The sequence below is a fragment of the Bufo bufo genome, chromosome 6 (genome assembly GCF_905171765.1).
Source record: "Bufo bufo chromosome 6, aBufBuf1.1, whole genome shotgun sequence".
Lineage (NCBI taxonomy): Eukaryota > Metazoa > Chordata > Amphibia > Anura > Bufonidae > Bufo > Bufo bufo.
The window spans coordinates 262,595,241-262,608,894 of NC_053394.1; the positions used below are offsets into that span (position 1 = coordinate 262,595,241).

General features: G+C 44.9%; 1 protein-coding gene across 1 annotated transcript; it reads right to left on the reverse strand.

Moving 5' to 3' along the window:
• Positions 1 to 2,516: 2,516 nt before the first annotated feature.
• LOC121005645 (protein ZBED8-like) lies at positions 2,517 to 4,232 on the reverse strand. The gene has a single exon (XM_040438417.1). It carries the CDS (start codon positions 4,230 to 4,232, stop codon positions 2,517 to 2,519), a length of 1,716 nt encoding a protein of 571 aa, XP_040294351.1.
• Between the last annotated feature and the right edge of the window lie 9,422 nt (positions 4,233 to 13,654).

Genomic DNA, 13,654 nt, shown 5'->3' on the forward strand with positions numbered 1-13,654 from the left:
TAAAGTGTGGTTCTCTGATGCAAGTAAACATGTGACTACCAGGGAGTGCAGAATTATTAGGCAAGTTGTATTTTTGAGGATTAATTTTATTATTGAACAACAACCATGTTCTCAATGAACCCAAAAAACTCATTAATATCAAAGCTGAATATTTTTGGAAGTAGTTTTTAGTTTGTTTTTAGTTTTAGCTATTTTAGGGGGATATCTGTGTGTGCAGGTGACTATTACTGTGCATAATTATTAGGCAACTTAACAAAAAACAAATATATACCCATTTCAATTATTTATTTTTACCAGTGCAACCAATATAACATCTTAACATTCACAAATATACATTTCTGACATTCAAAAACAAAACAAAAACAAATCAGTGACCAATATAGCCACCTTTCTTTGCAAAGACACTCAAAAGCCTGCCATCCATGGATTCTGTCAGTGTTTTGATCTGTTCACCATCAACATTGCGTGCAGCAGCAACCACAGCCTCCCAGACACTGTTCAGAGAGGTGTACTGTTTTCCCTCCTTGTAAATCTCACATTTGATGATGGACCACAGGTTCTCAATGGGGTTCAGATCAGGTGAACAAGGAGGCCATGTCATTAGATTTTCTTCTTTTATACCCTTTCTTGCCAGCCACGCTGTGGAGTACTTGGACGCGTGTGATGGAGCATTGTCCTGCATGAAAATCATGTTTTTCTTGAAGGATGCAGACTTCTTTCTGTACCACTGCATGAAGAAGGTGTCTTCCAGAAACTGGCAGTAGGACTGGGAGTTGAGCTTGACTCCATCCTCAACCCGAAAAGGCCCCACAAGATCATCTTTGATGATACCAGCCCAAACCAGTACTTCACCTCCACCTTGCTGGCGTCTGAGTCGGACTGGAGCTCTCTGCCCTTTACCAATTCAGCCACGGGCCCATCCATCTGGCCCATCAAGACTCACTCTCATTTCATCAGTCCATAAAACCTTAGAAAAATCAGTCTTGAGATATTTCTTGGCCCAGTCTTGACGTTTCAGCTTGTGTGTCTTGTTCAGTGGTGGTCGTCTTTCAGCCTTTCTTACCTTGGCCATGTCTCTGAGTATTGCACACCTTGTGCTTTTGGGCACTCCAGTGATGTTGCAGCTCTGAAATATGGCCAAACTGGTGGCAAGTGGCATCTTGGCAGCTGCACGCTTGACTTTTCTCAGTTCATGGGCAGTTATTTTGCACCTTGGTTTTTCCACACGCTTCTTGCGACCCTGTTGACTATTTTGAATGAAACGCTTGATTGTTCGATGATCACGCTTCAGAAGCTTTGCAATTTTAAGAGTGCTGCATCCCTCTGCAAGATATCTCACTATTTTTGACTTTTCTGAGCCTGTCAAGTCCTTCTTTTGACCCATTTTGCCAAAGGAAAGGAAGTTGACTAATAATTATGCACACCTAATATAGGGTGTTGATGTCATTAGACCACACCCCTTCTCATTACAGGGATGCACATCACCTAATATGCTTAATTGGTAGTAGGCTTTCGAGCCTATACAGCTTGGAGTAAGACAACATGCATAAAGAGGATGATGTGGTCAAAATACTCATTTGCCTAATAATTCTGCACGCAGTGTAGTGGTGATAATGTGAATGTTTGTGAACTCTCCCTTCGTAGTGTTGATTTACACACCAAGAGCGACTTCACTCCACAGTTGAATTGTCCAGCTATTGACACGTATATCAATGCAGTGAGGGCAGACATTAATAGTTTAACCACCTCAGCTCCCCTAGCTTAAACACCCTTAATGACCAGACCACTTTTTACACTTCTGCACTACACTACTTTCACCGTTTATTGCTCGGTCATGCAACTTACCACCCAAATGAATTTTACATCCTTTTCTTCTCACTAATAGAGCTTTCATTTGGTGGTATTTCATTGCTGCTGACATTTTTACTTTTTTTGCTATTAATCGAAAATTACCGAAATTTTTGCAAAAAAATAAAAATTTTCACTTTCAGTTGTAAAATTTTTCAAAAAAAACGATATCTATATATACATTTTTCTCAAAATGTATTGTTCTACATGTCTTTGATAAAAAAAAATGTTTGGGTAAAAAAATAATGGTTTGGGTAAAAGTTATAGCGTTTACAAACTATGGTACAAAAATGTGAATTTCCACTTTTTGAAGCAGCTCTGACTTTTTGAGCACTAGTCATGTTTTCTGAGGTTCTACAATGCACAGACAGTAGAAAAACCCCACAAATAACCCCATTTCGGAAAGTAGACACCCTAAGGCAGTGGTTCTTAACCTTGTTGGAGGTACTGAACCCCACCAGTTTCATATGCGCATTCACCGAACCCTTCTTAATTGGAAAAATTAAATATGATTTTTTCAAATTCAAAACATAGGTATATATTTATACATAGGTGCACAAAGTGAATAAAACCATTAAAGAACAAAACCATTAAGAACAAAGAACAAAACCATTAAAACATGATTTTCACACAAAAATAAAAACATAATAATGAATATTTACTGCAAATCAGTGTGATTTCTGCTGTTGTCTTTCAGAGACCAGGTCAGAAATGCGCGGCTTTACCTTGGCAAGTGCAACTCTCATGTCATTTTCGCAACAAATTCTGTTCCTTTTCTTCGTTTTTATGTCCAGCATCCTTGAAAAGGATTGCTCGTAAAGATATGTTGTAACAAATGGTATGAAAAACTCCAGAGCTTTCTTAGCAATAACAGGGTACGTTACCATTTGTTGACACCAAAACGTTGAGAGCGTTGTTGTTCTGAAGAGTTGCTGTTGAACCTGGCTCTGCTGAAGTTCAATGATTTCATCGAGGTATTCATCATTGACATCTGTTGTCTCAACACTAAATGTGAACGGCTGTCTCACCCATGCTGGATATGAATCTCTTGTAGGGAAGTATCCATCAAGAGACGTTGCAAGCTCATCTAAGTGCGTGGCAATTGCTTGCTTCAGTTCCGTGGGTACAGAAATGTCTCCGATTCCAGATACATCTTCGATCTTACTTACACAGTCGTCTAGCAGGGGAAAGTTTGCGAAGTTATCGTTCTCTATTCGTCGTTTCCATAACGGTAGCTTTTTTTGAAAAGCCTTCAGGTTTTCTTCCGCTTCGATGATGTTGACTCCACCGCCCTGCATCTGTTGATTGAGATGATTTAGAGCTGCAAAGATATCAGTCATGTACGCTAAAATGAGAATGAACTCAGAATCTTTGAAGCAATCTGCATGACAATGTTGGTGCTCTTGCAAAAACAGGGCTAATTCCACACGCACGGCAAAAACACGATTCAACACCTGTCCCCGGGATAACCACCGAACGTTGGAATGGTACAGAAGTACCTCAAATTCAGATCCCATTTCTTTACACAGCTCCCTGAAGATGCGGTGCCTCAGAGCACTATTTCGCACATAGTTCACACATTCCACTAAAATTTTTAATACTTCTGCCAGTTTTGGAGGCAAGGTTTTTGTTGCCAATGGATGCCTATGCAGAATACAATGCGTAACAATGATGTGTGGTGCATCGGCTTTCACTAGCGCACCAAAACCAGACTTTCTTCCCAGCATGGCTGGAGCTCCATCCGAACAAACTGCAGAAACCATATCCCACGAAAGATTGTTGTCTTTGAAGAAGTCATCCACAAGTTTCTTCACATCGGCTGCCTTAGTTGTTGTTGTAAGAGGCTTACAAAATAAAAACTCTTCCTTTATCAAGTCGTCTTTCACATAGCGCACGAATACTGCAAGCTGGCTTAGATTGGAGACGTCTGTGGTCTCGTCGAGTTGAAGGCTGAATTTTGCCGGGCTTGAAATAAGATCTGCAACTATTTGAGCCAAGATGTCTTTGCTCATGTCCTCTATTCTGTCGCTGATGGTGTCATTTGAAAGAGGAATTTGGGATAACTTAACTTCAGCCGCTTTTCCCAGCATGATATTCGCCATCTTCAACACAGCTGGTTTTATGAGTGTTTCACCAATGGTGTGGGGTTTGCCCTGCTTTGCGATCAGGTAAGCAACTTCGTACGATGCTATGAGGATCGGTTTGTTGATGGGTACAAAGCCGAGAACAGGCAGACTAGCCTTTTCATCGAATCTGGCTCTCCTCACCTTGAATTCAGCGAGCGTTGTGTTCTTGTATTTTCCATCTCCATGCAGCTTAAGGAAGTGTTCTCTTAGTTTTGCCGGTGCTAGACTAGAATTGCTCAACTTGGCATTGCAAATCATACAGTTAGGACGCTGACTCCCATCACGTTCCGTTATACATGTGAATCCATATTGTACATATTCGTCAGACCACTTTCTTTTTTTGATCGACTTAGTTAGTATGAAGGGATAGGCCAAGCGATGTTGCGTGATCACCTGCAGCCAATGATGGACAAGCGGGGCGAGTCGGGTGTGTGTCTTGACCTCCAGGGCCGGACTGGGGATACAAAGCAGCCATGGAAAAAAAATCGATGTCAGCCCCATAAGTCACTGCGCCTAATATACTACTGCCCCCCCCCCCTCTCCACTATCTAATACACTGCTGCCCCCTCCCCACCACCCCCAATACACTGCTGAACACCCTCCCACCCCCCTAATACCCTGCTTATCCCCTCCCACCCCCTAATAAACTGCTGACCCCCCTCCCAACATTCTAATACACTACTGACCCCCAGCCTCCCAGCCACCCCAATACACTGCTGACCCCCCAGTCCCTCAATACACTGCTGACCCCCTCCCAAAACAATCCCAGCCCCCCTAATACAATGATGACCCCCTTCCCAGCCCCCCTAATTCACTGCTGACCCCCTTCCTAGCCACCCCAATACACTGATGACCCCCATCCTTGCCACCCCAATACACTGCTGACCCCCACCCTCCCAGCCCCCCCAATACACTGCTGGCCCCTCCAATACAATGCTGACCCCTTAAATACAATACACAATAGGTCCTCCAAGCCCCTTTACTCTTACCTGTAGTACAACAGGTCAGCTTAGCTCAGTGATGCCGGTGTCTGTGTGCAGGAGGGACAGGATGCCGCCGCCGCCACCATGCTGTGCAGTCACTAGATCCGCCGCCGCGCAGCCGCCGGATATGACGTCATGTCGTCATATGCCGCTCACATCAGGCGGCTGGCGGAAGCAAAATCATTGCGCTCGCTCGGCTCTTCTGATCATGAGCCGCAGCGGGCGCAAAAGGAGTCTGAGTAATAGGAAATAAATATTTTCCTGTCTTGTGGCAGCCACCTATGAAAGCGCCCCCCCAGGGCCAGCGGCCGAACCCGCGAGACTGACTCACCGAACCCCTGGGGTTCGATCGAACCCAGGTTAGGAACCACTGCCCTAAGGTATTCGCTGATGGGCATAGTGAGTTCATAGAACTTTTTATTTTTTGTCACAAGTTAGCGGAAAATTATGATTTATTTATTTGAATTTTTTTCCTTACAAAGTCTCATATTCCACTAACTTGTGACAAAAAATAAAAACTTCCATGAACTCACTATGCCCATCACGAAATACCTTGGGGTGTCTTCTTTCCAAAATGGGGTCACTTGTGGGGTAGTTATACTGCCCTGGCATTTTAGGGGCCCTAATGCGTGAGAAGTAGTTTGAAATCAAAATGTGTAAAAAATGCCCTGTGAAATCCTAAAGGTGTTCTTTGGAATGTGGGCCCCTTTGCCCACCTAGGCTGCAAAAAAGTGTCACACATGTGATATCGCCGTACTCAGAAGAAGTAGGGCAATGTGTTTTGGGGTGTCTTTTTACATATACCCATGCTGGGTGAGAGAAATATCTCGGCAAAAGACAATTTTCCGATTTTTTTATACAAATTTGGCATTTGACCAAGATATTTATCTCACCCAGCATGGGTATATGTAAAATGACACCCCAAAACACATTGCCCAACTTCTCCTGAGTACGGCGATACCACATGTGTGACACTTTTTTGCAGCCTAGATGCGCAAAGGAACCCAAATTCCTTTTAGGAGGGCATTTTTAGACATTTGGAGCCCAGACTTCTTCTCACGCTTTAGGGCCCCTAAAATGCCAGGGCAGTATAAATACCCCAAATGTGACCCCATTTTGGAAAGAAGACACCCCAAGGCATTCAATGAGGGGCATGGCGAGTTCATAGAAAAAAAAATTTGGGACAAAAATTTCAATCTTTCATGGACTCAATATGCCCCTCAGCGAATATCTTGGGGTGTCTTCTTTCCAAAATGGGGTCATTTGTGGGGTGTTTGTACTGCCCTGGCATTTGAGGGTCTCCGCAATCATTACATGTATGGCCAGCATTAGGAGTTTCTGCTATTCTCCTTATATTGAGCATACGGGCTGAAAAAAATAATGAACGGCACAGATTTCTTCATTCGCATTGATAAATTTGGATGAAAAAATCTCTGCCCAAAAAAAAAAAGGAGGGGAAAGGCGTTTGCCAGGACATAGGAGCTCCGCCCAACATCCAAACCCACTTAGCCCGTATGCCCTGGCAAACCCGATTTCTCCATTCACATCAATCGATGTGGATGAATAAATCATTGCCGGGATTTTTTATTATTTTTTTATATGCAAAGTGTTTGCCAAAGCATATGAACACTGCCGCCCCCTCAGCTCATATGCCTCGGCAAACGTATCTTTTACTGCAGAGGAGAAATATTGTCTTGCAGAGCCGCATACACCGACTTTTGTGTAATCTGACTGCAGAATCTGTCAGAATGCACATCAGTACTGCAGCTAGTTGATCGGTTGGTCCACCTGGAAGGTAAAAAAAAAAAAAAAAAAAACCGGGCCGCAACGCAATAAATTTATTAACTTTATAATAACATTTGAACGGAACATATAAACTTTATTTAACTTTTTAAACAGAACGTTAACTTTTTTGCTTACCGGTGATTTTTTTTTGGTTAGGTTATTTTTACCTTTATAGGACAAACCTCTACTTCCCCATGGGACAATGGGCAAAGCGCAAATCGCCCAAAGATGTGGCGAAGTACATTATGCACTTTGTCCCAGGTGAAAGGAGAGGTTTGCAGCAGCCGTGAGTGAAAGGCCCTAATAGCCCTGTGTGCCTGTCCTGTGAAACGCAATCCCTATGCTAAGTGTACCTGTGTGTGGTACTTCCAGAAACACTCCCCAAAGCATAGGGCAGGGTGGTCAGGACAGTCAGGACAGAAATAGCGGGTGTCACGCCTTATTCCACTCCTGCTACAGACACAACATCTTTTTCGGGGTGGCGCTTGGGTTGAGGTACCAGAAACGACACTGGGGAAATGTCACTCGTGTAGACGGCTCACTACACTGGTGGATGGGGCCACGGAACCTTCTGGATACAGGAGGTTCTCGATGATCTCTTCCTGAAATTTGAGGAAGGATCCTGTTCTCCCAGCCTTACTGTAGAGAACAAAACTATTATAGGCAGCCAATTGAATTAAATATACAGACACCTTCTTATACCAGCGTCTGGTGTGTCGGGAAACTAAATAAGGAGCCAACATCTGGTCATTGAAGTCCACCCCTCCCATGAGTGAATTATAGTCGTGGACCGAGATGGGCTTTTCAATGACACTGGTTGCCCGTTCTATTTGTATTGTCGTGTCTGCGTGAATGGAGGAGAGCATGTAAACGTCACGCTTGTCTCTCCATTTCACCGCAAGCAGTTCTTCGTTACACAAGGCAGCCCTCTCCCCCCTTGCAAGACGGGTGGTAACGAGCCGTTGGGGGAAGCCCTGGTGACTAGGTCGCGCGGTGCCACAGCAGCCAATCTGTTCTAGGAACAAATGCCTGAAGAGGGGCACACTTGTGTAGAAATTGTCCACATGAAGATGGTACCCCTTGCCAAATAAGGGTGACACCAAGTCCCAGACTGTCTTCCCACTGCTCCCCAGGTAGTCAGGGCAACAGACCGGCTCCAGGGTCTGATCTTTACCCTCATAGATCCGAAATTTGTGGGTATAGCCTGTGGCCCTTTCACAGAGCTTATACAATTTGACCCCATACCGGGCGCACTTGCTTGGGATGTATTGTTTGAAGCCAAGGCGCCCGGTAAAATGTATAAGGGACTCGTCTACGCAGATGTTTTGCTCAGGGGTATACAAATCTGCAAATTTGGTGTTGAAGTGGTCTATGAGGGGCCGAATTTTGTGGAGCCGGTCAAAAGCTGGGTGGCCTCTGGGACGAGAGGTGCTGTTGTCGCTAAAGTGCAGGAAACGCAGGATGGCCTCAAATCGTGCCCTGGACATGGCAGCAGAGAACATGGGCATGTGATGAATTGGGTTCGTGGACCAATATGACCGCAATTCATGCTTTTTGGTTAGACCCATGTTGAGGAGAAGGCCAAGAAAAAAATTTAATTCGGAAACTTGGACGGGTTTCCACTGGAAAGACTGGGCATAATAGCTTCCCGGGTTGGCGGCTATAAATTGAGTGGCATACCGGTTTGTTTCTGCCACGACTAAGTCCAAGAGCTCCGCAGTCAAGAACAGCTCAAAAAATCCCAGTGCCGAACCGATCTGAGCTGTCTCAACCCGAACTCCAGACTGGACGATGAAAGGGGGAACTACAGGTGCGGCTGAAGTTGGGGGCTGCCAATCAGGGTTTGCCAGCACCTCAGGGACTCTAGGGGCTCTACGGGCCTGTCTGTGCGGCGGCTGCGACGGGGTGCTCGCCACTTCACCATGTTGTACAGCAGTGCTGGTACTAGATCCAGGGAGGGCTGCGCTGCTGGTGTATGCCTCACCACGTAATCCGACAGCGCCAGCCCAACTCTGCTGCCCTTGAAGCGGATCCTGCACAACCTGTGGTCTAGCAACACGGGGCCGGGTACGCCTGGTGCTATCAGGGACCTCAACCTCCTCGTCCGAACTTTGGGTCAGACTGCCACTGCTTTCTACAGGTTCATATTCTGACCCGCTAGATTCGTCAGATGAGGGTTCCCATTCCACATCCGACTGGGTCAGAATCCTGTAGGCCTCTTCAGAAGAATACCGCTTGTTTGCCATTTGGTCAACTAAATTTAGGGGGTAGTCCCTGAGACTACCCAAGAAAAAAAGCAAGCCTGTCTTACAAATGGGAGGCTAGCGAAGTACCGGAGGCCGCTGCAATTGATAAAAAATATCAAAACTGATTTTTTTATCGCCGCAGCGCTTGTGAAGTGATTGTGCAGTGATAAAAAAATGTAAAAAAATTTGTCACTGCGGCGGGGTGGGTGGGTGAACGCACGTGTGGGCGACCGATCAGGTCTGATCGGGCAAACACTGCGTTTTGGGAGGAGGGCGAATACTGATGGTGACACTAATACTATTATAGATCTGACTGTGATCAGTTCTGATCACTTACAGATACTATAAAAGTACAAATGCTGATTAGCGATACGCTAATCAGCGAATAAGTGACTGTGGTGCGGTGGGCTGGGCGCTAAATGATCGCTAAGTACCTAACCAAGGGGCCTAAACTATCCTAAAACCTAACAGTCAATACCAGTGAAAAAAAAAAGTGACAGTTTACACTGATCACTTTTTTCCCTTTCACTAGGTGATTGACAGGGGTGATCAAGGGGTTAATTGGGGTGATGGGGGGTGATCTGGGGCTATGTGTGGTGGTGGTGTGTTGTGTACTCACTGTGATCTGTGCTCCTCTGCTGGGACCAACCGACGAAAAGGACCAGCAGAGGAGCACAGAAGCCATTTAACACCTTATATTTATAAATATAAGGTGTTAGATGGCTTCTGATTCGATTTTTTGAAAATCATCAACCTGCCAGCGACGATCATTGGCTGGCAGGTTGATGACGAACTTGTCCTGTAACTTTTGCCGGCCCGCGATGCGCATGCGCGGGCCGGCTGTGAGCGTAATCTCGCGTCTCGCGAGATGACGCGTATATGCGTGACTCTGCCTAAGACTGCCGCCTCCGGAACGCGATCCTGCGTTAGGCGGTCCGGAGGCGGTTAAAGGGTCCTATGCAAGAGAGTGGTCTAAAACATCCGAATATGACATCAGAAGAGATACAAGCCCTTGGTGAGCTATGCAGCAACCTCACAGTTAAACCCGCTGATAAGGGGGAAGCCGTTGTTGTAATGGACACCAAATGGTTTGTCTCTGAGATTCAAAGACAGCTGGGGGATGTTGGAGTGTACAGACGTCTCAATCATGACCCCAAGTTTGATGTGATTAGAACCATCACGTTCTTGTCAGTGACACACCCTAAGACACCATTGATATACGTGCTACCTAAAATTCATAAGTGTCTGAGTAACCCCCCAGTGAGGCCCATTGTTTCTGGGAGGGAGTCGGTGTTTTCCAACTTAGCCATCTTTTTAGATAGGATTCTCCGACAGTTTGCGATCACAGCTAAATCATACATACGGGACACAGGTGATTTTTTGGACAAAATTGCGCAGGTGGAAGTGACTTCAAGTACCATACTAGCATCTTTTGATGTGGTAAGCCTCTACACCTCTATCAATCATGATAGGGGAGTGGAGGCTGTCAGAAGGTGTCTGGTGGACACGCAATATACCAACGAATGTAAAGAGTTCATTATTGACCTGCTCGGTGTGGTGTTGAGATATAACTACTTTGCCTTCCAAGATGGCTACTATCTACAATTGCGAGGAACCACAATGGGTTTGAATATGGCGCCGACTTATGCCAACATTTTAATGTCGGGCCTGGAGGCAGAGCACGTCTATGTGTCCCATGTGCTGGGGTGGTGGAGATACATAGACGATGTGTTTGTCATCTGGGACATAACTGAGAGTGAATTGGCAGAGTTTCATGAGTTTCTGAATAGAATGGACCCTGAGATCCAGTTTACCCTCACACACTCCACCGAGCAGGTTCAATTTTCAGGACACCATGGTTAAGAAGCAAGGGACCGGACTAATGACAGATTTGTTTATTAAGCCGACAGATTGCAACAAATTATTGAAATATGAAAGTTGCCACCCGCGGTCCATGGTAAAATCACTGCCAGTTTCTCCGTGTTCAGCGGATTGTGAAGGACCCTCAATTACGTGAGAAGAGATTGTCAGAAATGGCTGACAAATTTACCAACAGAGGGTATCCGAAAAAACTGGTCCAGAAACATCTGGACAATTTGGTACCCAGGGGCCCTAAGGCAGCTAGTAAGCAGGTTACAAACAGGGGGCCTTTCATTTCCACATACACTGAGGGTAGCTACCAGATAGCAGGGGTTATTAAGAAACACTGGTCTATACTGAATAGCAATTTTGGTGGTGTAAAAGAATTTGCTGTGCCCCCCCTTATGTCATATAGGAGATCTAGCAGTCTACGTGACAAATTGGTTAGGGCGGAGGTAGCTGGAGAGAAGACATCTACTCAAACCTATATAGGTCATAAGAAATATGGATGCTACCCGTGCTTGAGCTTCGTGAATTGCAGCTATATGCTAAAGGGGGAGAAATTCACGCACCCGATATTGAAAACTCAGTTTGACATACGACACTTCCTTACATGCAATAGTTCATTTGTCGTCTACCTCTTGTCTTGCCCCTGTGGTCTCCTCTATGTTGGGGAGACCATCTGTGATGTCAAGACAAGGATGAACTATCACAGATATTCTATTCGTCAAAAACGGAGGGACCTCCCAGTGCCCAAGCACTTTGTAGAAGCTGGACACAGAGAGAAGGACCTCAAATTCAGGGTGATTGACCCTCAAAAGGGGAGGTAATAGGGAGCGAATACTGAAACAGCGTGAGATAATGTGGATTCATCGGTTACGCACACTTAAGCCTGATGGCCTCAATACAGAATGTAGATGGGATCTGTGTGGATAGGACTGGCATTTTGTTCACTTGACATGGGGAGTCTGATCTGTCTTGTCTGGCATGGGGGATGTACAACAGTGCTATTTTTGAACCAACTGTTATTTTTGAATCAACTGATGTGTATCTCCATTTTTCAGTTTTTTACTGAATTTCTGGGCAAGCTTAATGGCCCTTTGTCTATTCTACATGTAGTGAGCAATGCCGTTAATGGATCCGTGGAGTCTGCGAAGGTGGCTGTGTCAACCATATGAAGTTCTGGTGGACTCCGGTGGGTGCTTCCTGGGACGTGTCACGGAATGCATGATGTTAGTTTGGATGTAACCAACAATATTGACTGTTACAATGGTGGTGATGGAGAAACTGGTCATAGACCATGTGGTGCCAGTCAACAAAATTAGTACACACCACAATTTAGTGTATGCAGATGGGAAGGGTTTATTCCATTGAAGCTGCACAGTGACTTTGAGTGTGGGGGGGATGGCCGAGGGTGGCGCTACAGGCCCACGGTTTGACCTTTGGACAGCCGTATGATCTGGGTGCTGGGTAGTGGTTGCCATTGACAACACACTGCTACCCCTCGACCCTCCTCATCCACGTAGCTATAGATGATGATTGTTTGCATTCATGTGACGTTCCGGATGCCCCCACTGATGTCCTTACCGGGATGTTTACATCCCAAGTTGACATAGCCACTGGCACGCCCCCTCGATGCTGCGTGATTGCAGCCGTGTCACATGTCCTTACTCTCCTCCCTTTGCTGCGACGCGTATGATGCTCTCCACGTGGTGACGTTGCGTTCCAGGGAACGTGTGAACGTAGGTGCGCGTTGATAGCTGGGAGGAGGGGGAGGTCTGTCTGGCCCGGCGCATGCGCCGGGCAGAGATGGGGATGCCAACGCTCGCGTCCACGTTAGAATCATTGATGGTAGGTGCCACTATTTTAAATTGTATATGATACAGCTGTATCCTTCTTAAATGTTTTTTAACCCTCGATATACAGTACAGACCAAAAGTTTGGACACACCTTCTCATTCAAAGAGTTTTCTTTATTTTCATGACTATGAAGGCATCAAAACTATGAATTAACACATGTGGAATTATATACAAAACAAACAAGTGTGAAACAACTGAAAATATGTAATATTCTAGGTTCTTCAAAGTACCCACCTTTTGCTTTGATTACTGCTTTGCACATTCTTGGCATTCTCTTGATGAGCTTCAAGAGGTAGTCCCCTGAAATGGTTTTCACTTCATAGGTGTGCCCTGTTTGTTTTGTATATAATTCCACATGTGTTAATTCATAGTTTTGATGCCTTCAGTGTGAATCTACAATTTTCAGTCATGAAAATAAAGAAAACTCTTTGAATGAGAAGGTGTGTCCAAACTTTTGGTCTGTACTGTACATTTAACACTTTTGTATTTCACCTGAGAATGACCCTTGGTTCCGTACTGTCGGAAGATAAGGGATATAGATATATGTATAGGAAGCACTCCTTGCACTGTATATCACCGATTATATTATCACTGAAAATATGTCCTTTTAAAATATGTTTTTTATATTTGGTATGTATATGGATATATTGCTATTATGGATTTGGCACAGAGTACCATGTGACGTAACACAGATGGAAGTCATGTGATTTTATTGTTAACATGTGAATTCACTAATTGCACTATGTGATTGCACTGATTTGTGGGTATATATACCCGACTGGATAAGGTCCTTGCCTATAATGTACAAGGGGAAATAGATGCTAAATTACATTTAAATACACTGACTCGAGCATCGCACTCGACCACACACGCATGCTCGATCAACACTAGTAAACACCCCCAATTTTTGTTTTATCCAGTGTTTCCAACAACTTGTCTCCTGAGAC

Excerpts from the sequence above, each read along its gene's own strand:
- LOC121005645 (XM_040438417.1), bottom strand. The coding sequence starts at position 4,232 with ATGATTTGCAATGCCAAGTTGAGCAATTCTAGTCTAGCACCGGCAAAA.